Consider the following 24778-nt stretch of genomic DNA (forward strand, 5'->3'; position numbering starts at 1 on the left):
ATTTTTTTTTAATTCTTTTTTTTTCCAAGTCACGTATACTTTCCGAAACTAAATTTATTTGATAAAAATACAGTAAAACGGGTATATTGTGAAATATTATTACAATTTAAAATAATGGGTTTCTATTTTAACATATTTTAAAATTCATTATCCTTCAGAAACCAAAATGCTAATTTGGGAACATTTCTTAGTATTACCAATGCAGAAAATGGTCATGCTGCTTAATATTTTTATAGAAGCCATGTTACTTTTTTTATCAGGATTCTTTAAATAGAACATTCTAAAGAACAACCTTTATTTATAATATTTTCTAACAAGTTTCTTTCTTTTTTTCTTTTTTTTCCTGAATAAATGTTATTTTAGTATTAATTTCTTAAAAAAAAAAAAAAAATCCTACTGAACCTAAACTTGAATGGTAGTGTATATAGTGCTTGGTCGGTATGCATATATCAGCAGTATTCAAATGGTTCCTTTTGGGCCACGGGACATAATTGCGCCATTTTACCGTTTTTACAGATTAAAGCGAGCAGTGCGTCAAAACAATGGTGCTGTACACAGCACAAGTGCTCAGGGTCGTTTACAGTAATAATCTTACGGCGATACATCCTCGAATATTTTTATCCAGTGCCAAACGCGCTTCATTCAAGCCCTTTCCGCTCTGTGCGCGTTTCTTTTCTCTCTCGCTAGTAGACGTAAAGCGCCACATTGAGAGCTGCAGATGACGTGGTTATTTTAACAACAGTAGCAGGAACACGGTGAGCAGCAAAATAGATAGGCTACTTTTGCTAAAATGCTGCAGAAAACGAGAATGCAGCAAATACAATTATTTGTATCTGTCATACAGATGACTCCGACCGTTTAGGCCTTGAGACGTTTTGTTTTCTTCCATACATTCAGCATATTAAGAGCATTTCATAATAAACAATACCCTGGTAATCCAGAGTTCTCACGAGAGCACAAGTTGAATTTGCTCAGCGAGTTACTCTGGTGTCGAGTAACGATGCTCATTAAATATGCCCCTCTATCTGAGCTGCACCAATCACATCGGGTTATCTGATATAGGCGGGATGACGACAGCGCTGCGACGTCGAACGGTCGAAGTCATTAGTAAACATTGCAAGATGGCTATGGATGAACACCATTTGTTTGAAACGGCTTTGTCCGCAACAATGAAAGATTTAGACTTTTTCTCTAAAAGAGGAACAGAAGACGGCACTCGAATCGTTCCTTTGCAAGAAGGACATTTTTGCTGTTTTGCCAACCGGATACGGTAAGAGTCTAATCTAGCAGTTAGCTCCGCTGGTAGCTAAGCGATAACTTGTTGTGATTGGTCGTAGTGTTATCCAATTGCGTGCAGTGAGATTTTCAAATGCATGCTTGGTGCCGCCCTTCGAGCTTGCCGATTTTCATTAGTCGACGCCAGACCATTAATCTTTTAGATTTAGGTCTGGATTTCCAGGCTAAATAAACAATGTTATAATTTGGAATACTGTATTATTTAGAGATGGCAAGGGAAGACAAAAAACTTTAAAATGACTTGTTAACTTTATTCTGTGTTCATGATGAGTGTTTTGATTATTAGATTATTTACGATTTTTGTTTTTAGTAGTTTATTACTTATTACTTAGTAGTTTGTTAAAATGGTCCATACTTTTCTTAAGAGGTAAAACCTGCAATCCCATGTTTTCTCAGTCCCAAGGCCTACTATGTTTCATACACGTAGGATATATATATATAGGCCTATATATAGCCTAGGTATGATTAAAAAAAATATATACAGAGGTGGACAGTAACAAAGTACATTTACTTGAGTACTGTACTTAAGTACACTTTTTGAGTATCTGTACTTTACTTGAGTATTATCTTTTCTGGAAACTTTTTACTTTAACTTCACTACATTTGAAAGACAAATATCATACTTTTTACTCCACTACATTTCTGTCAAGGTCCTTGAGTAGAAAGTAGTAACGTCAGTCAGGGGATGATTTTGGTTTGGAAATGAAAGTCGGGTTGACGTCAAAACCCGACATCAGATTTGCATCAAAACCCAATGTCAGATTTACGCCAGAACCCGATGTCATATTTACGCCAGAACCCGACGTCAGATTTACGCCAGAACCCGACATCAGATTTACGCCAGAACCCGACGTCAGATTTACGCCAGACGTAACGTCGGACAGACGTTGGATTTTGGTTGGAAATGAAAGTCGGTTTGACGTCAAAGCCAGAAAAACTAAGCCAAGGGCACTATTTGAGGGAACAGCCAATTGGGTGTCTGAAACTATTGTAGACGTTATCAAGTGCACTTATTCAATCCCACTACTGGAACTGTGTTCTAGAAATAAATTTGATATTGAGGCAGGCATAGATTCAGAGGCATACGGTACTGTAAGTATTACATTCAACAATGCAACAATAATAAAACATTGCATTGACATTTACTTTTTACTTTTGATACTTAACCTGTTAAGCTGCAACCCCACTTTTGAAAAATCCCAAGAAATGACATACCCAAACTGAAACAGATACAGTTCATGAACCCTTTGTACTAAAAGCACAAGTATGATCTCATTTGAAAGCTGACACCTGGCAGTTTATTGTAAATGTAGAATTAATTATTGTCATAATGACAAAAATTGTTATAAATAGCTTCAAAGTTTTGTAAAGTTATTAGAAATTATTTTTTATGAAACATCCTCATGAAAAAAAAATTGAAGTTGGCACTGGAGCAATCTAGAAATGCACTACAGCTAATGCCACATGTCTAAACATTTTATGTTTAAAATCTTAAGATAATAAGTCCAAAACTCTGTATTTAGTGAAATGTTTTTCAAGACCATGTCATGTGACTTTATTTTGATTTGACGCTAAAATGCTACTGATGTTTATTGTCATCTTCTAACCATCTATCCAGTATATTGTCTTTATTGTTTTGTGGTGCAAACGAGCCCCATTCAGTCTCAGTCTCCCCCTGCACACATTCATACCTCTCCAGCCCGGTTATGGCTCTAAATATGCATTTCTTTTGTCTGCATTATAGTTACTAACGACTGGCTATTCACAGGCTATTCATATGGTTTCAGTCACTAATTTCTTTTCTTAAAGTTCACCCTTACATTTTAAACTGTATCAAATGCATTTCTTGAATAAAGAAACATTTCAGTAAGCATTCAAAAAATAATAAAAATATAACTTCTAGGTGGCAGGTGCACCTAGGGCTAGCTAGCATGTTAGCTTAGCACACCATCAATACACGACAATTTATGAGATTAAAACCATGTTTGTGCTTATAAACTTACTTTATAAAGCAAATCGAGTATTTTAAATATTTTTTTGTGATCTAATTTGGCTTCAGATAAAAAATCAGACAGAAAATATACTATTGGATAGTGTTCTGCACAACGATTCTATATAGATTAGCATTACATTATAAATATAATCTATTATTATGGAAATACCTGGCATGGATTGAAAAACACAGGTAACTCAAATATCATAGCAAACATGTTTATTGTCTTCAAAACTGCATGTTACAGCCATAGTTACAGCGCGATCTCGTTAGCTTTGTGTGTGTTCGAGGCTTCCTGGATTGTCACATGATTATGGCACTTCTTCATGTTCTAATACTGTGCACAGGGCGGCGAGGGCTGTACTTTTAAAAACAAGTACTTCTGTACTTTAACTTAAGTAAGAATCGGTATTTACAACTTTTACTTGTAACAGAGTAATATTTGACCAGTAGTATCTGTACTTTCACTCAAGTAAGGAAGTTGTGTACTTTGTCCACCTCTGAATATATATATACTTGCTCTTGGGGCCCAGTATTCTCATCTTTGATGACTATTTTGAGTGTTTAGGATTTTTTTTTATTTTTTTTAAAGTACTACGGTTGCCTCGATGGAAATTAATAAATGTTCCAAAAAAGTATTGTCCAGACCTCTGGGGAGGAAATATAGAAACAGATCCCCTGGTACACATGAATGTAGCTCAAAATGTATTTTTAAAAGTAATTCTATATATGTAAAAGGTTTGCATATCGTCTTACACTAACAGTGGCCCATATATAAAATTAAAAGATTATTTTTGATATGTTGTATTTTGATATTGTTATATATAAAAAAAAGTACAACATTTCAAATTGTGCCCTACAAGTCAGAAGCGGGAATATAACATTCGAATGAACACAGAACAGAACACCAGATGTGTCATTAACAAACCCAATTCTCTATTAATAGCTCGATGCTTGGAACAAACTTCTATTTTTGTCACGTTTAATGGGGATAAAGCTACTACTGACGCAAACGTGTAAACTTCATTATCTCTTGAATGTATTAACCATGCGGACAGTGACCTTCTTAGGAACACTACGATAGTAACAGATATGGAAAATAAATATCATAGAGTATCTTATCCTACACTTTCCCAGTTGGAGGTCAAAGGATCAGTACGTTGTCTACTAAACCGATTGACCCTCTGAAAGTTGCTATTACTTTCCAGTCGCTGACTGCGTCACTGGGTTCTTTGATAAGTTTAATATCAGTTTCCAGGATGGATGACGAGAAGTCATTTAGACGTGACACTTTGTAACTTTGCACTGTTTCATAGTGGTTATTTTTGCCAAGTTGAAAAGGTTTGCATTTTGTTGTTGTTGTTCTACTAACTCTAATAAGAGTTGACATGTAGTTGCAAATTAATAAGAGTATTAGTAGACTGTAGGTTAGGGTTAGTAGAATAAGTTGACTGGTACTTGCAATGTTACTTATAGTCAGTAGAATGTCTGTTGGAGGACCATCAAAATAAAGTGTTGGCAGATATTAAGCAGACAGTCTACTAATACTCTGATGAGAGTTAGTTGACATGTAGTTGCAAAGTTACTTATAGTTTGTAGAATGTCTAAAGAGGACTATCGAAATAAAGTGTTACCCATATTTGTTTGTAAATGTCTCTACATTGTATGTCAGAGTGGAAACTTAGTGTTTTTGATTTCTCTTTTAGCATCAGAACCAGTTGATTTTAGGAGTGATGGGGGTGGATGTGTCTCTCGATGATATCAAAAGATTGACGCCCCGCTTCACAGTGAGTACCCCAAACACAAACAATTTCAACTCAAATACTGTCAGCATTTAATCTGTTTGTTGTTCCAGTCTCATAAAAAGACTAAAAAGGGACCTATTTAAGGGATTCATTCCTTTGACCTAAAAGCTGAAAATTCTGTGATTATTTACTCTAGGACTGCGCCAACTGAAGAATTTTCTAGTTTCTAGTTCATTTAAGCCATTAGTAGACTAATAGCACGTTTATATTAATTTACTTAAATATATACTGAGGAGAATACTAAACCATAATGAGTGTTTAATATATAGGCGTAATATAGCCTATTCTGCGCTCAAGCGCACGCATAAAGCTTGCTGCAAAGCGCCAGCAAAAAAAATAGCAAGGAGACATTTAAATTATTTATTAGTAAACTAGTATTTTATGAGTCGGTATCAGCTGCAAAAATGAAGATGATGCTGACTCGCCATCCCGGCTGTATAGTGGACACGCCTATAGAAAGAAATCACCTTTCATACGGATTACATAAGCAGAGAGTGTTTAAAAGTAGACATTTCAAGCTTTCTATAGATGTATTTCTCATGCATGGTTGGCAAGATGCCTATACACGGAGTTTCAGTTCATTTTTGTGACGCGCTCCACCGAGACGGCAGAAAGCAAAGCGCATCCTGTTTGTTTTCTTTATTTTACAAAAGCACAATTTGATGTTAATGTGAGTTTACCCAAATAAAAGTACAGTTTCGAATGATGTATTACTCTTATCTGTATGACCAAAAATGACTGGGTATTTTAAGTTGTTTCCGCTGTTGTCAGGAAAAAAATGCAAGTGATCGCGCCGGCGCCTCCATGCCATGAAGCATGCTAATACTTTAGCTTCCATACTAAATATGCGCCTAATAATAGTGCATATTTATCTAGGTTAACGTAAAAGTGAGCGGCCAAGTAAAGGTTTGAGGTCGATGGATGATATGCAAACGTTTGGATTTCCTGTCCGACACACTGTAATTGCCGCAAGGACCTGCCGTTAACAACCTGTCCCTCACGGATTTTTTTCTTTTTTTCTGCAACTAATCAACTAATACAATTTTGGTCGGCAAAGCCTCTTCTAGTCGACTAACGTTTAGTCTACTATTAGGGGGCAGCCCTGATTTACTCACCCTATAGTAATTCCAAACCCAAATCCACCTTTTTACTGTGGAACACAAAATAAGATGTTTCAATGAATGTTCACACTGCTCTTTTTACATAAAACAAATGCAAATGAGGATTTGGCTGATGACAAGCTCCAAAAATGACTAAAAATCACCACAAAAGTATCAAAAAAGTGATACATTTTGATACTTTCTTTATTTGTTTATGTCCCCAAAGAGCAATTGTTTTTTTTTTTAGCAAGACCAGCATACAAAAAAAAGACCATTTACAATACATAAAAATAATAAAATAAAATAAAATAAAATAAAATAAAATAAAATAAAATAAAATAAAATAAAATAAAATAAAAGACAACAACAGGACCAAACAACTACATACTTTCATGTCCACTACTGTTCAAAAGTTTATAGTATTATTTTTTTCAGGAAGGACACATTAAATTGGTCAAAGGTGTGTAACTGTTTCCAATATTGTTAATAACAAGAAATGTTACTTCAGCAGCAAATCAGCATATTCAAATTATTTCTGTAGGATTACGTGACACTGAAGACTGGAGTAATAATGCTGAAATTTCAGCTTTGCCATCACAGGAATAAATTACATTTTAAAATATATTCAAATAAAAAAGGCTCATTTTAAACTGTAATAATGTTTACAATATTACTGTTTTTACTGTATTTTTAATCAAATATGCATGATAGTCTTCTAAGCATTTAAAAATCTTACCAACTGCAACATTTTTAACAGTAGGCTAGTAAGTAGAATAAAATATGAAGTGTCAGATGTGTCGCACCAGTTTGACTTCAAAGACAAGATGTGAGAATTGTATGGCTTCAAAAGACTTGGAATATAGTGCATAAATCACACACACTAATTGTATGGGGCTTTTATGATACTTTCTTCTCAGATTTGGTGCTTGACAGCCCTATTCACTTTCATTGCATAGGCAAAAAAACTTTAGCAAAAAGAAAATCTGTTTTCGGGGCGGCGTGAGGGCAACGAACGGCGACGAGTTTTAATTTAGGGTGAACTGTTCCTTGAACGCTAAATAATTAGATTTATAAGGGAACAAAGTGAAACTCATGTGTTAGATGTTTTCTTTGCAGACTCTTTGAGTCCCTCTAATAGGAATAACACGGCATGCATAAGATAAATGCGCTATTGTTCGGCGGTCTGCCGTCTTGCGGTTTCGCCTTCTTACAGTAAGATCGCTCTTAAGAGGATGTAAGCCCTTGTACATTACATCTGTTTGTACTTACATTTGATTTGTAAATGGTTGTGATTTTCTGTTAAGCTCAGAGGAATGTTTCCAGATGAACCGACACATTTGATTAACGCTAAGTGCTCAGGGGTGATTGACAGCTCGGGTCGGCGTTCTCAGGGGATATTAGACAGTACCCCGCTAGTGAGGGATTAACCACCGTATCTCTGAGGAACCAGGTCCATTTGGTCTAAGCAGGGATTTGGGTTTGATGGTGGTCTTCTTATTCGATGTGTCCTCACTATTCTCCTTTTTCTGTTTTGTTTATTTCAGATTGGTCCTAATGGATATTATTTCGCAATTGACCCTAACGGTTACGTGCTGCTCCATCCAAACCTGCAACCAAAGGTACTGAAGCATTTTCTCCACCCAAATACCTCAAATATGACATCACAGCACATTTATGACAGAGGAAGAGGTTTTAAGGCTGCTTGTGGTGGAGAACCATGACATGCTTGTCTCATGTTAAAACGTTTCTTGCTTGTTTGACATCTATTTGACAACGTCTGTAGTTCTTGTATCTCTCTCTCTCTCTCTCTCTCTCTCTCTCTCTCTCTCTCTCTCTCTCTCTCTCTGTCTCTGTATCTCTATCTCCCCTTCCTTGTTTGTGTATATGTGCTGCATATTCATGTTCATTCTCACCTCTTAAACCATGTCTTCATGTGCACATTTATATCAAGAATGTAACCAAATTTTGAAGATTATGCCCAATTGAAATCCCAAACTGAGTATTACTATTCTGAATATTCTCCTTTCCCAATATACTGTATATGCTATATTAGATATGACATGGATGTTAAATTAAATATAGTGTCTACTGGTGACCTAAAGTCTATTTTTTGGAGAAATAACACCATATACATTACCTTTCAAAGGTTTGGGGTCAGTAAGTTTTTGTTTTTTTATTAAAGAAATTAATACTTTTATTCAGCAACAATGAATTAAATTGATAGAGTAACCATATACTCTGACTTTGTTACAAAAAAATCTAATAAATGCTGTTGTTTCTCAAAGATTCCTGGAAAGAAAAAAAAAAATCACTGTTTCCACAAAAGTAATGAGCAGCACAAATGTTTTCAATGAGTAATGATGCTGAAAATTCAGCTTTGCTGTTACAGGAATAAAATACATTTTAAAACAGTTATTGTAAATTGTAATGATTTCACTAAATAATAAATAAAAAGTTCTGTCAAAAAACTCTAAATGGTTTGGCGCAGGATGATAGGTCCTTAACTCAATCTGCTTGCAATCACATCTTTCTGTATAGGGCACAGCTGATTGGATCCTGCTGTATCAGCAGCCAATGAGCTTGCTGCCCAACTTTCAAATACTTGGTCAGCGTCTGCGTAGCAGTTTGCAGTGCGTGTTCAGAAACCCTCAACCTTCCCCAGCTCCACCTGTATAGAACTGCTACAGGTAATTCATGTACGCTATATTGTACAGCAGCAGCATGTCTTACTTGCTCACAGCAGCATGTCTTGTACTTGCTCTGCAGCAGCAGCAATAACAGCAGCAGCAGTGTAGTATAGCAGATCTATTTCTCCAAGACCAAACATATTAAAGGGTTAGTTCACCCAAAAATGAAAATTCTGTCAGTAATTACTCACCCTCATGTTGTTCCAACCCCGTAAGACCTTCATTCATCTTCGGAACACAAATTAAGAAAAAAATATCTTAATTTGTGTTCCGAAGATGAACGAAGGTCTTACGGGGTTGGAACAACATGAGGGTGAGTAATTACTGACAAAATTTTCATTTTTGGGTGAACTAACCCTTTAACATACCATGCCAAACCCTTCGAGAGTTATCATGACAGAACTGTTTTACTGCATTTTTTGATCAAATAAATGCAGCCTTGATGAGTATAAGAAACTTAAATGTCTTACCAACTCCAAACTTTTGAACTATAGTGTAATCTAGAGCTATGCAAATCTTATCATATATTAATATAAAGCATTTTTTTCTCAATATTGTATTGATGCTTGAAGTCATTGTATCAGTATTTTTATTTTATTCATCTCACACAGTTCCACCACATAAGAAAAAAATAATTTGGTAAATCAGAATTATGATATATTAAGGTAATAATTATGTCATACAAAACCATATTATTAGATAAAAAGTCTTAATTATAATATTAAAAATAATAATTATGACAAATTATAAGTTGTGATAAAATTTGACACTTTTGCCAATTTTACCGATATGTTGTAATATTTGTCATATTTCTTTGTGTTATTTGATGGATATACGGTAGGTTTCCATATAGGTGATGCATTGTGATGCATTCAATTATGCGTTGCACATTGCAATACCCAGCCCTAATATTATCCCTTCTGTTTTTCTTCTATTCATATGTTTTTATAGTTAAAACCATATTACATTTGTCTATCTTATGAAACAAAAAGGAAGATTAAGCAGCTGCGAGTGATTCAGCTCATATCATTATTGACAAGTGTGTATGACCTCATATGTAAAGCTGTAGATTTAGAATGTATGAACATGCATTTGCGGTGTGTAAACAGGCGCTCATATAGCTTTTCCTTTGGATCGGAGCATGCAGCCCCTCTTCTGGGTGAGCTTTGCACATAACCTTTGCAAATCGCCCAAAGTAATGCACGTGCTTCTGGCAGCGAACCTGCATATATGTTTCTCAATGCGACTCGACTACAATTTTTACATATCAGTCTATTTGCAGGTCCCTTTGATTCTGGTATCCCACCACACACATGGGCCGGTCTGCATTTCATCTTTTAAATAAAGAATGTGAAGGAGAAAAGAGATCACGTGTGTGCGTTCAGGGTCATAGTTTATCCTCAGTCTGGATGGTAAAAGCACCGTCCATCACCTAGTCTTAGACAACCCCAGCCCACCATGACACCCTCGCAAGTTAAGGAGGAAAATGCATTAAATATATTACGTCTGGTCGGACATAGATTGCAAATCGTTTAGACATTTTCTGATTTAAGCTCAATATGCAATCGCAAAGAGTTATACATGTGCAGGGCTCAACAATAAGGATGACTCAGGGGCCAGTGTAAGATCTTACGTTCATCGTAAACATTTGGTTTAGTTTGATGTATTTATGTTATGTAATTATGCTAATTGAAGGATGTATCCAAGGTAACGTTATCTAGCCTGCTAATGTAGTACTTTGTTGGAATTTGTTGCGAATTTGACTGTGATGGTAATGGAAGTGTCAAACAAATCAGTAATGTTTTGCACTGTACTGTATACCATTCCTTTCTAAGAAAAAGTGTTTGAATTCATAGTTATATGGAGTTACATGTATTTTTTTTATGTATATGTGCATTTTATGTTTTTATTATTATTGTTAATCAAAAACCTTTTTAATTAGCTCTATTATTCTATTAATTTTATTAAGTACATAACAATTATTTGTCTCTTTTTAAGAAGATTAAATCAACTCAAATTGTATACACTAACATTCAAATGTTTGGGGTCAGTTCAATTTATTTATTTAAAGACAGTAATACTTTTTTTTAGCAGTGATGCATTGAATTGATCAAAAGTGGCATTGTTACAAAAATGTCTAAACTATTTTACTCTATTTCAAATAAATGCTCTTTATTTGAACTTTCTATTCAGTAAATCTACCACAAAATGGTAAATCTACCAAAAAATATTAAGCAAGACAACTGTTTTCAACATTGATAATAATAATATTTGAGCACCAAATCAGCATATTATAAGGATTTCTGAAGGATCATGTGACACTGAAGACTGGAGTAATAAGTTGTATTTATACATACAAATAATACGTTTTATTTATAAAGCGCAAGCTGACAGAGCAAACTGATATGTTAATTGTCAAGTCATCGGCATAACAGTTGATAGCTGAGACCATAACTATGGATAATGTGACCAAGAGGTAACAAATAAATATTGAACCAGAAGTGGTCCAAGAACAGAGCCTTGAGGGACACCTTGAGAGAGAGAGAACACATGAGAAGATTTGAAGTTTTGGACAGTAATAAAACATTGTCTATCAGTGAGATATGATATAAACCAAGATAAAGCACTACCCGTGATACAGATAGCCGATAGCCGAGATGAGGTACAGTGTCAAAGGCTGCTAAGTCATGCATGATGAGAACAATAAGACCACCAAAATCAGCAGATATTAGGAGGTCATTAGTAATTTTTACCAATGCTGTTTCAGTGCTGTGGCTTGACCGAAAGCCAGATTGATAGGGATCAAGAAGATTGTTAGCAGATAGATGAGCTTGTAGCTGTGAGGCAACTACTTTTTCAAGCAGCTTAGAAATGAAAGGAAGATTAGATATAGGTCTGAAATTATTCATAACAGAAGAAAAAAGTAAAAGCCATGGTTTCTTTAAAATAGGAGTGACCACAGCCATTTTTAATGATAGCGGGACAGACCCAGAAGAAATAGAACAGTTGATCAAATGAGCAATAGGAGATGATATTTCAGATAGGCAGCTTTTAAGAAGTGAGGTGCTGGATCTAACTGGCAAGTAGATAAGCTAGTTTGAGCAATTAGGTCACTAACAGGATGGGCTGGTAAGAGTAAAGCTAAAGGGGATGTGCTTTATGGGCTGAGCTGAGGACCAGTTAGAGGAAACTTCTGAGTTTGATGAAAATGTTTCATAAAAAGTGGAGGAAGGAGTTGCAGAGGTCAATTTAGCCGGTAATAAGGTGCGTTAAAGGGTTAACAAGTTTGTTAATCACTACTTTTAGCAGTGGTAATTATGGAGTAGTATGCTGTGCATGTGACATTAAGAGCAGACTTGTATTTTAGCTGGTGAGATTTAACATTGTGATAATTAATAGTAATTTTGTGAAGAGTTTCAGGAAGAGGGAAATCAAATCTAACTGTTATCAGCTTATTATCAGAAATACCAGTTTTTGAGCCAGATACAAAGACATTATTAATTCCTGAAGTGCAAACAAGATCAAGTGTGTGACCACAGCAGTGAGTAGGAAATTCGGCATGTTGTACAAGACTAAAATTATCCAAAGTTAATGTAAGGTCATTGGCATTAGAACAGACAGAGTCAAAAGGGATATTGAAATCACCAAGCAGGATGACATGACGACAGGATAACATAAGAGGATGCAGCATAGGCCAGAGTAAGTAGTTCATTGAGTTCAGAGACAAAAATCTAACAGAGACTTAGGAGGACGATATATTAATATGATCCATCGCTCTACCAGGTGATGCAGTAATGATGCTGAAAATTCAGCTTTGCCATCACAGGAATAAATTAGATTTTATAAATATGATTAGAATTTAAAATAATTATAATTGTAAAATTATAATAATATTTCAAAATATTATACATAAAAATTAAACAATCTTTAAACCCAAAACTTTAAAACAGTAGTGTATATATATTTTCTGATGCATATAAAATATTAAATAGTACAAAATTATATAATATTTTTGAGAAATTTTATTTGAGAGATTTCTTCGCTCTTTCAGCTGTCTATGCTTGAGAACGCCTGTTTTGTGAATCGGGGCAAGTGCTGAAACATGTCAGTGTTATTGCTGAAATTTTAGGTCAGAGACATACAATGTTTGCTGTTAAATATACACAAAAATAACAAAGCTCCAGGTCTTATATATGGAGAGTATTAACTTCAGTCCACAAGCCTGTCAAATCAAACATACAGAACACATTTCCATCCTTGGCGTCAGTAAGAACGAGTGTTATGACATATTTCCATCTTGCCTCAAAGATCCGTCCTCCAGCTTTTGGTTTAAAAGAAACAACATAGACTCTGAGGTTCCTTCCTCTCTCTGTCGCTTCGTATGGGGAAAGCCTTTGAAAACCCTTTACCGAAGCAAACTCGTAACATACTTTGCAAACAATGCTCTTTTTAATGAGCTCATCTATATTGGTAATGGCAATAAAAAATGCAAGTGCCATTACAAACATAAACGCCAGTGTTATTGCTCCCAGCGGACTCCATGTGCGGAACGGTTGGTTTTACTTTAGTTTGGCGAGCCGACTCTGATCACATCTGAAGGCTTGATCTCTCAAGGACAGATGTTGAGATGCTATCGGGTACGGGCGCAGATCAAGCAGGCTGATTGAGAGAGACACATAGGCATGGATTGAATCTCTGAACCGTGGATGCCGTACTTAACCCTGAGCAGCGCTGATATGCAAACATAAGCCCCTAAACCATGGGGTGCCAGATCTACTGGAAACAGTTCAAAGTTCTCCACCAGTATCCAGCGGTGCAAAACACATGACTGAATTTGTCGGCTAAAGTTAAGAGAAAGCAACCACTTCGAACGAACTTTGGAGAGTCTTTCAGGGAGACTTTGAACACTGCAGGAAGAGCTAATTTGATTTTGACTGTAGAAATTAAACAAACCCTCATAGTATGTCAGCCATATGTTATCTGCTCGCCAGAGAGACAAATAATTGTGTTCAAACAGTAGGAAGGCCTACACGATGGGAATCGATTTATAGTGTGCACTTTTATTTCTTTCAAACCTTCTCATCTATGATGGATTGTCGTGTTTTACAATAACAGCATTGTTAACAAGTGTGGTCTCTTTCAATGCTTAAGTCAGTTTTTGGCACCCATAAATAACTCTCTTTCTGTTTCCATGCACTGAAATCCTCTCCATATATCTCACTAGAACAGGATTCAGAGCCGTCACCGCAGGCTAAGTAAAAAGCTGGCTCTTACGTTCCCTGAGGTGAGACCATGCAAACTATGGTAGACCAGTTAGTCTTGTCATAGAAATAGAGATAAATAGTGCTAAATAGCTTGTTTAACTCTTTATAGCTGTAGTATGATATCTAGTATGCCTACCTAACCATAATCTTAGAGGTCTTGTAGTGTATGTATTACACAAAATCATTGCTGAGCTCATTTGTAGTTCCAGAACCCAAAATCTCTGTGATAGTTATGTAACGCTACATATAGCTACATTGTGCACAACACATACGATTGAATGCAATAATTTTTTAGAATGATTGCATAAATATAATTTGAACAGTTCAAAAGTTTGGGGTACGATTTTTCATGTTTCTGTGCTAAGGCTGCATTATTTTTATCAATTAAGTAAAAAACAGTAATATTGTGAAATATTATTACAATATTAAAATTATATATATATAACTTTTTTATATATATATATATTTCTATTTTAGATGTTCAGCAGCAATTACTACAGTCGTCAGTAGGCTTGGGTATCGAGTATCGAGTATCGACTGGAACCGGGACTAGCTTTGCGATTTTCCCGGAATCGTTCAAAAGTTTAAATTTCGATTCCTAGTTTCGATTCCGCCGACCGGAAGAAGCAGCCGCTGTCTAAGTAACCAATTTGATAATTTCTAGCCCTAGTCTGAAATGAAGTAACTACCTAATCGATTTCAAACTGCCAAATGTTAACTCGCTGAACACTGACAGCTGTAGCCTACTTCCCCCACATTAGTTAAACATTTGTAAACTGTAACACGGCATGGTAAATGCGTGTATTACTAGGATTGGATTGTTATGCTAAACTGCGAACCGATACATTTTATGAGACGCTGTGTGAGTTGCCTTATTAACTCGCACAGCGTCTCATGTATTCAGAGCAAACAACCCTGACGTTAAACCTTAAAAACGTACTTATATGATGTTTTCTTATTGTTCGGTATCTTGCGAGTTGCAACCATATTCTCTCGTCCTCTGCTCGTCCGTTTGAAAACTGCGCGCGATGCCGGCTTACGTAAAAAAAAAAAATCATGAAAACACATACACATGCAGAGCTGCCAACTCTCACGCATTCACCGTGAGACACACGCGACACTTTAAACAAGCTCTCACGCCACACATTCATTTTCCCATGCACAAAATCGCGAAGCGCAGAGGACACGGAGACCGACAGACTAACCGATCATCTCTAGCTAATAGTAAAAAAAAAAAACACGAACACTGTTGAAAGATACAGTACAACTTACCGAAATGTATATTCCTCATACATAATATCGATCAATCAGTGTTTTTTATCAGCGTGAAGAGGTCAATAACATAGCTGGAGAACAATTATGTCATATTTACCTCAGGAAAGTCATTTAATGAACATAATATAGGCTATAGCACGCAGTTGGCAAGAAAAGAGCTAGAGAGTATTTTGCTAAATATGTGTAGGCTACTATATTACATTTTTTATATTTTTACTTATATCATTAAATAAAGTTGTTATTATAATAAAAAAAACGCATCATATTTCAATTGAGTTATTTTTAACCTTAAATAATACTGCCAGCTGCATAGGGCTCTCTGTATGTTTACAGCATTAGAGTTTTTTCTTGAGAAAAATTAAGGCCTATCTTGAGTAAATAATATTTATCCAAATGAGTCAATATTAAATCAAATCACAATAATTGAATTGAATTGAAATAATTTAAAAAAAAGAGTAGCTTACTAGAAATTGTACCATGTAAACATTGTAACATGTCACTAAACCTAATAAAATTCAGTTTAGTTACTAAAATGTTAGTGACAATCACAATAAACTTATTGTGATGCAAATTTTTTTATATTTCAATTGATGGAGAAGGTCAGACTATTTCCTTCAGAAAGACCGTTGGTTAGCTAGCTCATTTAAAATGTCCTAAAAAAAAATTGTTTAAAATAGATTTGATATTTATATTGTAGTTGAAAACAGCCCTGTGAGAAATTCATAGTAAAGTTCATAAAAAGTAAAAAGTTCATAGAATTAAAATTGATCTAAACTTTTTTGACCCTGCCTCTTAAAAGAATCGGAATCGAGAATCGTTAGGAACCGGAATCGAAACAAGGAATCGGAATCGGAATCGGAATCGTTCAAATTCAAACGATACCCAACCCTAGTCGTCAGTGTCACATTATTCTTCGGAAATCAATTTAAAATGCTGATTTGATGCTCATTTAGTATTATTTTCAGTTGAAAATAGCTGTGCTGCTTAATATTTTTATATAGAAACTGTGATGCATTTTCCCCAAAAATTATGTAATTTATTTGAAATACAATTTTTATAGTAATTTAAATTTCTGTACTGTCCTTTTTGATGATTAAATGCATCCTTTCTGAATTAAAGTATTAATAATAAAAAAATATTACTGAACCCAAACTTTTTTACTGTAGTTGCATAATACTGATCTATATCTATATCTATATCTATCTATATCTATCTATATCTATCTATCTATATATCTATATATATATATATATATATATATATATATATAATTATAAATTTGTACATATTTATTTATTTATACACACACATAGTGGGAACCAGCATTCAAAACACAGCATATGCTTATGATCAGTCATGCTGGTGTATTGAGCAGGGATATGACTTCAGTAAGTGTGTGTAATGGTTATCAGGAGTGCTAGCATGCCATCTGATGTTTGTTTGTGTCTACAGAGTGAGAGTTCACTGAGATATTTCCTGTCTGGCGGATCAGAAAGATAATGGTTTTTATTTGTTCCAACCGTTACCAGATATACTGGAGAGTTTAGCCTAATGTAGCACGTTCAGCACTTGCATCCAATGCATATCTCAAGCAGTTGGTATTCATGTCATGTGCTTGTAATCTTAAAGGATTCAGTAATGATTTCTTCATATGGCAGGTCTGTGTTCTCACTTGACCTCCATTTGTAATGCGAACAACAAAAAGATGATTTACTGTCCAAGTGAAAGCACACGAGTGAAAAATGAGAAGGAGAAAAGGGAAAGGAAAACATTTGCTGAAACGGTAACGTTGCCTGTCCCACAGTGGCGTTATGGGGAAATGGACATGCCTGACATGTTTCGTCAAATTCTGCTGCTTTTTTGGCTTCTAATTTGCCAAAAGTCGCCTTTTTCTTCTTTCAACTTTTCCTTTCCAATATTAATTTTTTATTTCACATTTTTTTGTATCACATAGATTTATTAAATGATATTTTTTTGGATCTCTGATTTTTAAAAAAAAATCTATCATACATCTGTTTTGTGTCATATGTTTTGTAAAACGTCTCGGTTACGTATGTAACCCTAATTCCCTGAAGGAGGGAATGGAGACGTAGTCGACGTGTCGACTGATTGGGATCACACTTAGGGAGCATGTCATCTTCGAGTATTGTTAAAACGAGTCAATGCACACATTGGCGTGTTGAGCTTTGCATCCACGCTCCGCCCCACAGCGCGGGTGTAAATATGGAAGTGGATGCACACACCACTTGTTTTTCGCTGAGGAGCCGAGCAGAGCCCAGAGTCAGCGGTGGTCCAGCAATAGTGGCGACGGGACTACGTCTCCGTTCCCTCCTTCAGGGAGGGATGTAGTCGATGTGTCGACTGATTGGGATCCCTATTAAAACGCCACTAGTGCTGCTACCTTCTAGTGCCTAGACAAAAGCCTCCTGACCCCTCGCATAATTGATGCGGAGATAGGACAGGGCTTAGGCCAGAAAAGTCACTGCTGTTCCACAAGACCCACTCAGTTAGACTTGGATAACACTGGGAAAGTGTACCCTTTCGATGGAAGGAGGGACGCTACGGAAGCCACATCCAGCCTTCAGGGAGGTAACATGTGGAGGATACACATATGGACTGGGCAGATTATTGGGCAGTACAACATATGGAATGTCACTGAGGTGGCTCCAGCCTATAACAGGGGGGAGACTCAACCATCAGCGACGGCAGAGGAAACTCTGCCAAGTAGATATGCACCGATTACAATTTTCTGGGCCGATTCCGATTTCTGATTTTTCATTAAGTTTGACCTGCCGATACCGATTTTAGCCGATTCCGATTCCACTTTTTCTAACCACTTTACAGCACACACAGATATTTATTTTATATCTTTTCTGTAATAGAACATTTTACAATTTGCATAGTACATATTTTTTGAACAGATAAACGCTATAAAATAGACCTATATAAATTACTCCAGGTGTGGGTAATTCAAACTAAAGTGCAGTGTTATGGAAGAACCATTTCCTTTTCACATTCAATATCCAATAATTTTTTATATATGTATTTAGCAAACTAAACGTCTGTATGAAAACAGGGAATGGCAATAAAATAATATATAAATAAAAAATAAATAGCCTTGCAGTATAAAGATTTTTCTCAAAGCACTCACACACAGGCCTATTGCAATCACATGTACAAACTGAAACTCCAGTTCTTGTTAAAACACGCAAATTCAGTGCATTTTGGCCACTTTTTTGCGAAACCCGGCTATTTAGGCTATTTTATCCATCAAAAGTGTGCTTTCCCTTTAATTGAGCGTGAGCAGTGCATCAAATAGACTCGGCGCCGAACACGCGCTTCACTGCTCGCGACGCTCCTGTTTGACACTCACGCGCTACTCCCGCTCCTGTTGTGAAAGCACTCATCGATTAACATGCACGCTGGTCTGAACGGATGTAATTCACGAGGTTTCCTACATGTGTGTTCCGTGTGCACGTGTGATTCTGATGTTGCGCGATGTTAATCATGCGGCGCCCGAGTGCATTTGATCGGCATAAAACCGGCCGATCACGTGAAAATCGGCCAATTCCGGTCACCAGCCGATCAATCGGTGCATCTCTACTGCCAAGGGAAAGACACAGGCTCACCTCGGGGAGCCGTACCGTGGAAGAATACACATATGGGATCGCTGTAGGGATCACAACATATGGACCCAGCCTAGCACAAGTTCCACCAGTGCATACAAGTGGTAGGCCTAGCATCGGATGCTCCGCCACGTCCAATGCTGAAGGGGTGCGGAGGAGCTCAAGAGGGGGAAATGCATACTTGTGGAGGCCCCGGGGCCAGCTGTGTGCCAGCGCATCCATGTCGAGAGGGTCCCCTCGGTCAGGGAGTAAAACAACTGGCAATGGGACGAGTCCGGAGAGGCAAACAGATCTATCTGTGCGGCCCCGAAGTGGTCCCAGATCAGTTGGACCGCCTTGGGATGGAGTCTCCACTCTCCCTGGGCCACAGGCTGTTGTGAGAGCTCGTCGGGGCCACGATTTAGCAGGCCTCGAATACATCTGTGGAGATCACAGCATGCCTGGACACTTGTTCTAGGGGCACTCCGGCCCGGAGAAACGAAGGGTCTGACCACGGGCTGAGGGTTTGGCGGCAGGCCGGGGTGATTGTCACACGGAGTGTGCCGCTCTGCCACGCCCACCTCGGGACTCGGCCATGAAGCCAGTCTCATATGGAGCAAGCCGAGCAACGTTACTGTGGCTGCCATATGCCCCAGGAGCCTCTGAAAAAGTTTCAGTGGGACCACTGTTCTGCTCTTGATAGTATTCAGGCATTTCAGCACCGACCGGACATGTTCCTCTGTGAGGCATGCCGTCTGTTGGACCGAGTCCAGCTCCATACCGGGAAAAGAGATCCTCTGCACGGGGGCAAGTTTGCTCTTTTCCCAGTTGACCCGAAGACCCAAATGGCTGATATGTTGGAGCAACAAGTCCCTGTGTTCGCACAACTGTTCCCGAGACTGAGCTAGTATCAGCCAGTCGTCGAGATAGTTGAGGACCCGAACGCCACACTCTCTCATGGGAGCAATGACCGCCTCCACGACCTTCGTGAAGACGCGGGGCGAACTGAATCATGTAGCCGAGTCTGATGGTACGGAGGAGCCAGCTGGACCGGTTGGGAAGCACTCTCCAGGCTTCCACAAACCGAGTCAGGGGGACCAAAGGCACCACAGACGTACCCGGGGTGGGGCAGCGAGGTGGAGGACAGGGACCTGGCTCGGAAGGCCCGAAGCGAGGTCTGAGTGTGTGATGCAACACTAACCTGTCTCCACGGGTCGGCAGGGGGTACGGGAGAAGGAGTAGTCGGGTCCTCGAACCGCACCCGGCTGCCAGCTGGCGACACAAGAGGGGACTGAGGGGAACAAGGCTTTACAGGGTTGCACACTGCCAGTCTGACCCTCTTGGAACCCAGGAACAGAGGAATTTGCTCTTTTGACAATTAGGGTACCACTGGACACTTGCCACCTGGCTTGGCAGCGTCTGACACAGGCTGGGTGGCCTGTCTGCGGCTGGCTCTGCGCTGAGGCCTGGGTGAAGGCTGCTGCGGTGGCCCAGCGGGAGCGGAAGCGGCGGCAGGGGGACACCCTCGGCGACGAGCAGGCGGAGGAACTGCCACCGGCGGTGGGGTGATGGCAGCAGCGAGCTGCAGGGGCAGGATGTGCCGGATGGCCTCCTTCTGCGCTTGGGCGGCAAAGAACTGTTAGGCGCAGCTCTCCACCGCGTCGCCGAACAGCCCAACCTGAGAAATTGGGGAGTCCAGGAACCGAACCTTGTCCGCATCCGCCATATCAACCAGGCTGAACCAACGATGGTGCTCCTGGACCACCAGGGTGGACAACACTAGACCGATCGCTTAGGCCGCAATGCTCGTTCTCCGGAGAGCCAAGTCAGTTGCGGTACGGAGCTCACTCATGAGCGCACAGTCTAGGCTACCCTCGTGCATGTCCTTGAGTGCTTTGGCCTGATAGACCTGGAGCAACGCCAAGCCATGCAAAGAGGAGGTGGCTTGCCCACAGGCTTTGTAAGCTCTGCCCGTAAGAACAGACAAGAACTCACAGGCCTGAGGGGGGAGATGAGGATCTCCCATCCAAGATGCAGCGGCTGCCGGACACAGGTGTGCCGCGACAGACCGCTCCACTGGAGGGATAGCCTCATAACCCTTCACCACTCCACCATCAAGGGTAGTGAGGGGGGAGGAGCTATCCAGGCAGTTTCTGGCAGGAAAAGGTGCCATCCACGACCTAGTAAGCTCTCCATGCACTTCGGGAAAGAAAGGCACTGGGGTGGAGGGCTGAGAACCAGCGCGGCCCGCCCCGAGAAACCAATTATCCAACCGAGACTGAGCGGGACACATTGGAGGATTCCACTCGAGCCCGACATCCTCGGCGGCCCGTTTCAGCATAGCTGACAGCTGAGGATCTGGCTCGGGCAACGTTACACTCCCCGAAGGAGATAACGCAGCCGAGTCGTCATCTCCAGAGCTGAGCTCACCCTCCGATGCTGCAATCAGCATCCTGTCCTCTAGAAGGACCCCGAATGAAAGGTCCATTACATAGGGACCAGCGCGCTCAACGGGGGACTCCACTGGCTGCGGTGTGATGGAGGAGTGAGGAGCCCACAGGGAATGGTTACCGGGCAGGAATTCCATCACTGTCCTCTGATCACCCATCCCACACGGCACCCTAGGGTGGGGCGTGGTAATGGGGACTCCACCTTCGCGGACAAAGGCGAGTCTTGACCTCAACACTGAGGCAGTCATATTCCCACAATGGGAACATGAACCATCCACAAAAGCTGCTTCAGCTTGCTGTAAACCCAACACATGATGCAACAATTATGACCGTCAGAGGGGGACAGGGAACGACCGCATCCAGAAACGCACGGGTGGAATGACATCTTGAAAAAGACGAAAACGCATCCGTGTTGCTCTTTCAGGAAATGAAAAAAACTCTCACCAGTGCCGGAGCACACAGGGGAATGATCGTGGCAACACTGACAGGGATGGTGCAGCCTGTACCATTGAAGCATTCACTCTCTTCGCCCTCAACCGGCCGTCAGACAAACAAACACAAACAGAAATATGATGCTGTTAAAACAGCAGTTGAGACCTCAGAAAGCTCACGACCACCGCTGCACTCACGCTGTAGAACCACCAGCACCGGGAGAGACTTCCTGAAGAAGCACTGACACACTCACTCGTTGTAATATAACAACACTCTTCAGAGACATCGACATGAAGAACGATCGGCTCCAAAGCAAAAGACAAGTGGTGCGTGCATCCATACCCGCGCTGCGGGGCGGAGCGTGGATGCAAAGCTTGCACGCCAATGTGTGCATTGGCTCGTTTTAACAATACTCGAAGATGACAGGCTCCCTAAGCATGATCCCAATCAGTCAACACGTCGACTACGTCGAACATGAGTGACTAAAAGGGAACTGGCATTGCCTGTGTATTTCTGGATAAGGGGGGATTTGGGTGTGACACACTGGAACTCACTGGTATAAATCTTTCTTTCCTGTTTATAAAAATACTGCTGCCTAGTCAACATATTCGGCATTAAAGATGTTTGGACTGGCTAAATATGGTAGCTCGTAAGATTCTTTGACAGCTTTTTTAAATCATATTCTATGCATTAGATTATAGTAGTATATTAAACCAAGTGTAACATTTTGGATGTTTTTTTTTTTTTTAGGTTTAATGTAATAATACAGTTTTTTAGTAAGGCATAAATATCCAGATAGTTTCAGGGGATATTATTTTAGCATTTCAATTTTAAGTTATCTCAACAAGGATGCTTTTGTAATTGGTGCTACTTATATGCTCAGTGCTTCAGATCAATAGTTAAGTGCATGAGGCCTTTTTCTGCCATGAGTTCTGTATCTCTCTCTTAATTAGTGTGATAATAGGGTTAGTCACGTGACTCTCAGTGGTGCGCTATTATCATCACGTTCAACATAAACAGAAACACCCACATCAGTAGTGACATGACATATTTATGACTGACGTTGGTGCAATTCAAGCGCAGGATATCTTAGCACATGGCAGAAAAATTGTTTAAATTTTTTCACAGTCTACATAAGAAGTGCCAGACATCATATGTTTTCATATGTCCCTCTCACGCTCTGCTAGATTGAGGCATGATGCCGACACATGTCAGTCATATCTGGACGATATGTGAGTTCCCCTGGGGGGCGGGAGTGGAGCAGAGGGCGACCCCGACACTTTGAAATCCTTCCTCAGTTTTGTCTGTCTCTCATTATGCTCCTACTTTCATATTCAGTCCTTTTCCTTTGATTTCCTTTTCATTTCTTTCTCATTTATACTGTATGTTTCTTTCTTTCTTTCTTTCTTTCTTTCTTTCTTTCTTTCTTTCTTTCTTTCTATAATCTGATTGTTTTGTCTCGTCTCTGTTTTTGATTCTCACATATTTGTTCTTCTCATCCTCATCTCTGCTCGTGTTCATGCTTGCTCTGCTCTCTGCATTTTACATGTAAGATTCTGACTGCCTCATTTCACGTGATAATGCTTCTTACATCATAGATTTGATGCATGTGCCAGTGTTGTTAATGTGTGCAAGATCAATGTGACGAGCAATACAGATGAATTAAATCATTCGTTTCCAAGAGCAAACATTGTTTCTTGGACTTTACAGTATATACAGAATATATTACCTCGTAAACTGGAACGAGCCTCAGTTTTGTTAAGCAACCCATATTTTAATATCTACATGGTTCTTGCTCAAAAACATGAATCATAATTTAACAACCACAATGTAATGAAATAGGTATTCATAAAAACAAACACGTTTACAAATTGTCTTTACAATCACTTTTATATTTTATAATACAATACATCTAGATGAAATCTGGTTAAGTCTGAAAAAAGAGAGAAAAAGTTTTTCTGTTATTTCATGTTTACATGCAAGTCATTTTTTTCAGAGGTAAAGAAATATTCACTTGTTAGTGTGCAGAAACAATCTTCTACTCACATTCTCTACATTTCTATATCGTTCAAAAATGTGAATGTTTATGAAAGGGGGACACAAAGGAGATTAAATGTAAATAAAATACAGATTTTTCTTTCCCATGAAAGTATTGAGTTTAATTAATTTTCTTCCTTCTCTGTGTAGAATAACATAGTAATCAGATTTATGCCTCCGTAAATGAACTTTTTAAACACTGTATATTTCTGTAGCTCAACAGAAACTTTCACTGTGATGTATTGTAGACCTGGAATACATTAATACTCAATCCAAAGCTGAAAGTAAACTACAAAGAGAGAGAGAGAAATGTTAACAGCATTCGGTTCTCCTCTTTAGAACCCCAAATTCCAGGAACCTGTTACACTGGATTTTCTGGATGCGGAGCTGGAAAATGACATTAAAGTCCAGGTATGGCACAACACACACATACAATCACACAATAGCATGATCTCAACATTATTTTATTGCTATATTGATGAAACACCTGAGAGGTTTTGATTCAATGTGCAAACGCTTGCATTATGGTGTTTCAGATTTATAAATGTGTGTTGATTTGTAAGTTGTGATTTGATAAACTAGAATAGAATAGAATAGAATAGAATAGAATAGAATAGAATAGAATGTCTGAGTTTCTTGAAGAACTGTTTAAACCGTTTCAGTTACAAAACGTGCTGAAAAAACCCTTTTGCTCATGGGATGCATATTTAGCATAGATAGTAGGGATTTATGTGAGTAGTTGAGATTAAGCCTGACCACACAAGTCAAGGAAAATTGTTTTTAATGTTCTTGTCTGCATACAAATGAAATGTAATTGCAGATGAAAATGTACAT

General features: G+C 38.7%; 1 protein-coding gene across 3 annotated transcripts in view; it reads left to right on the forward strand.

Annotated features, from left to right (window-relative positions):
• The window catches only part of LOC311089163 (voltage-dependent calcium channel subunit alpha-2/delta-1), a 118787-nt gene that overhangs the window by 69222 nt on the left and 24787 nt on the right, over nucleotides 1-24778 (forward strand). For 2 of the 3 annotated variants that reach the window (XM_084123649.1, XM_084123650.1), the window contains exons 17-20: nucleotides 4996-5076; nucleotides 7739-7813; nucleotides 14106-14165; nucleotides 24299-24355. In XM_084123649.1, coding sequence (XP_083979775.1) covers nucleotides 4996-5076; nucleotides 7739-7813; nucleotides 14106-14165; nucleotides 24299-24355 — 273 coding nt within the window. Of the gene's footprint in view, nucleotides 1-4995; nucleotides 5077-7738; nucleotides 7814-14105; nucleotides 14166-24283; nucleotides 24356-24778 lie in introns of all 3 variants that reach the window. The other variant, XM_084123651.1, reaches the window with a different exon arrangement.

Source organism: Abramis brama, assembly GCF_963993115.1.
Source record: "Abramis brama genome assembly, chromosome: 9".
Lineage (NCBI taxonomy): Eukaryota > Metazoa > Chordata > Actinopteri > Cypriniformes > Leuciscidae > Abramis > Abramis brama.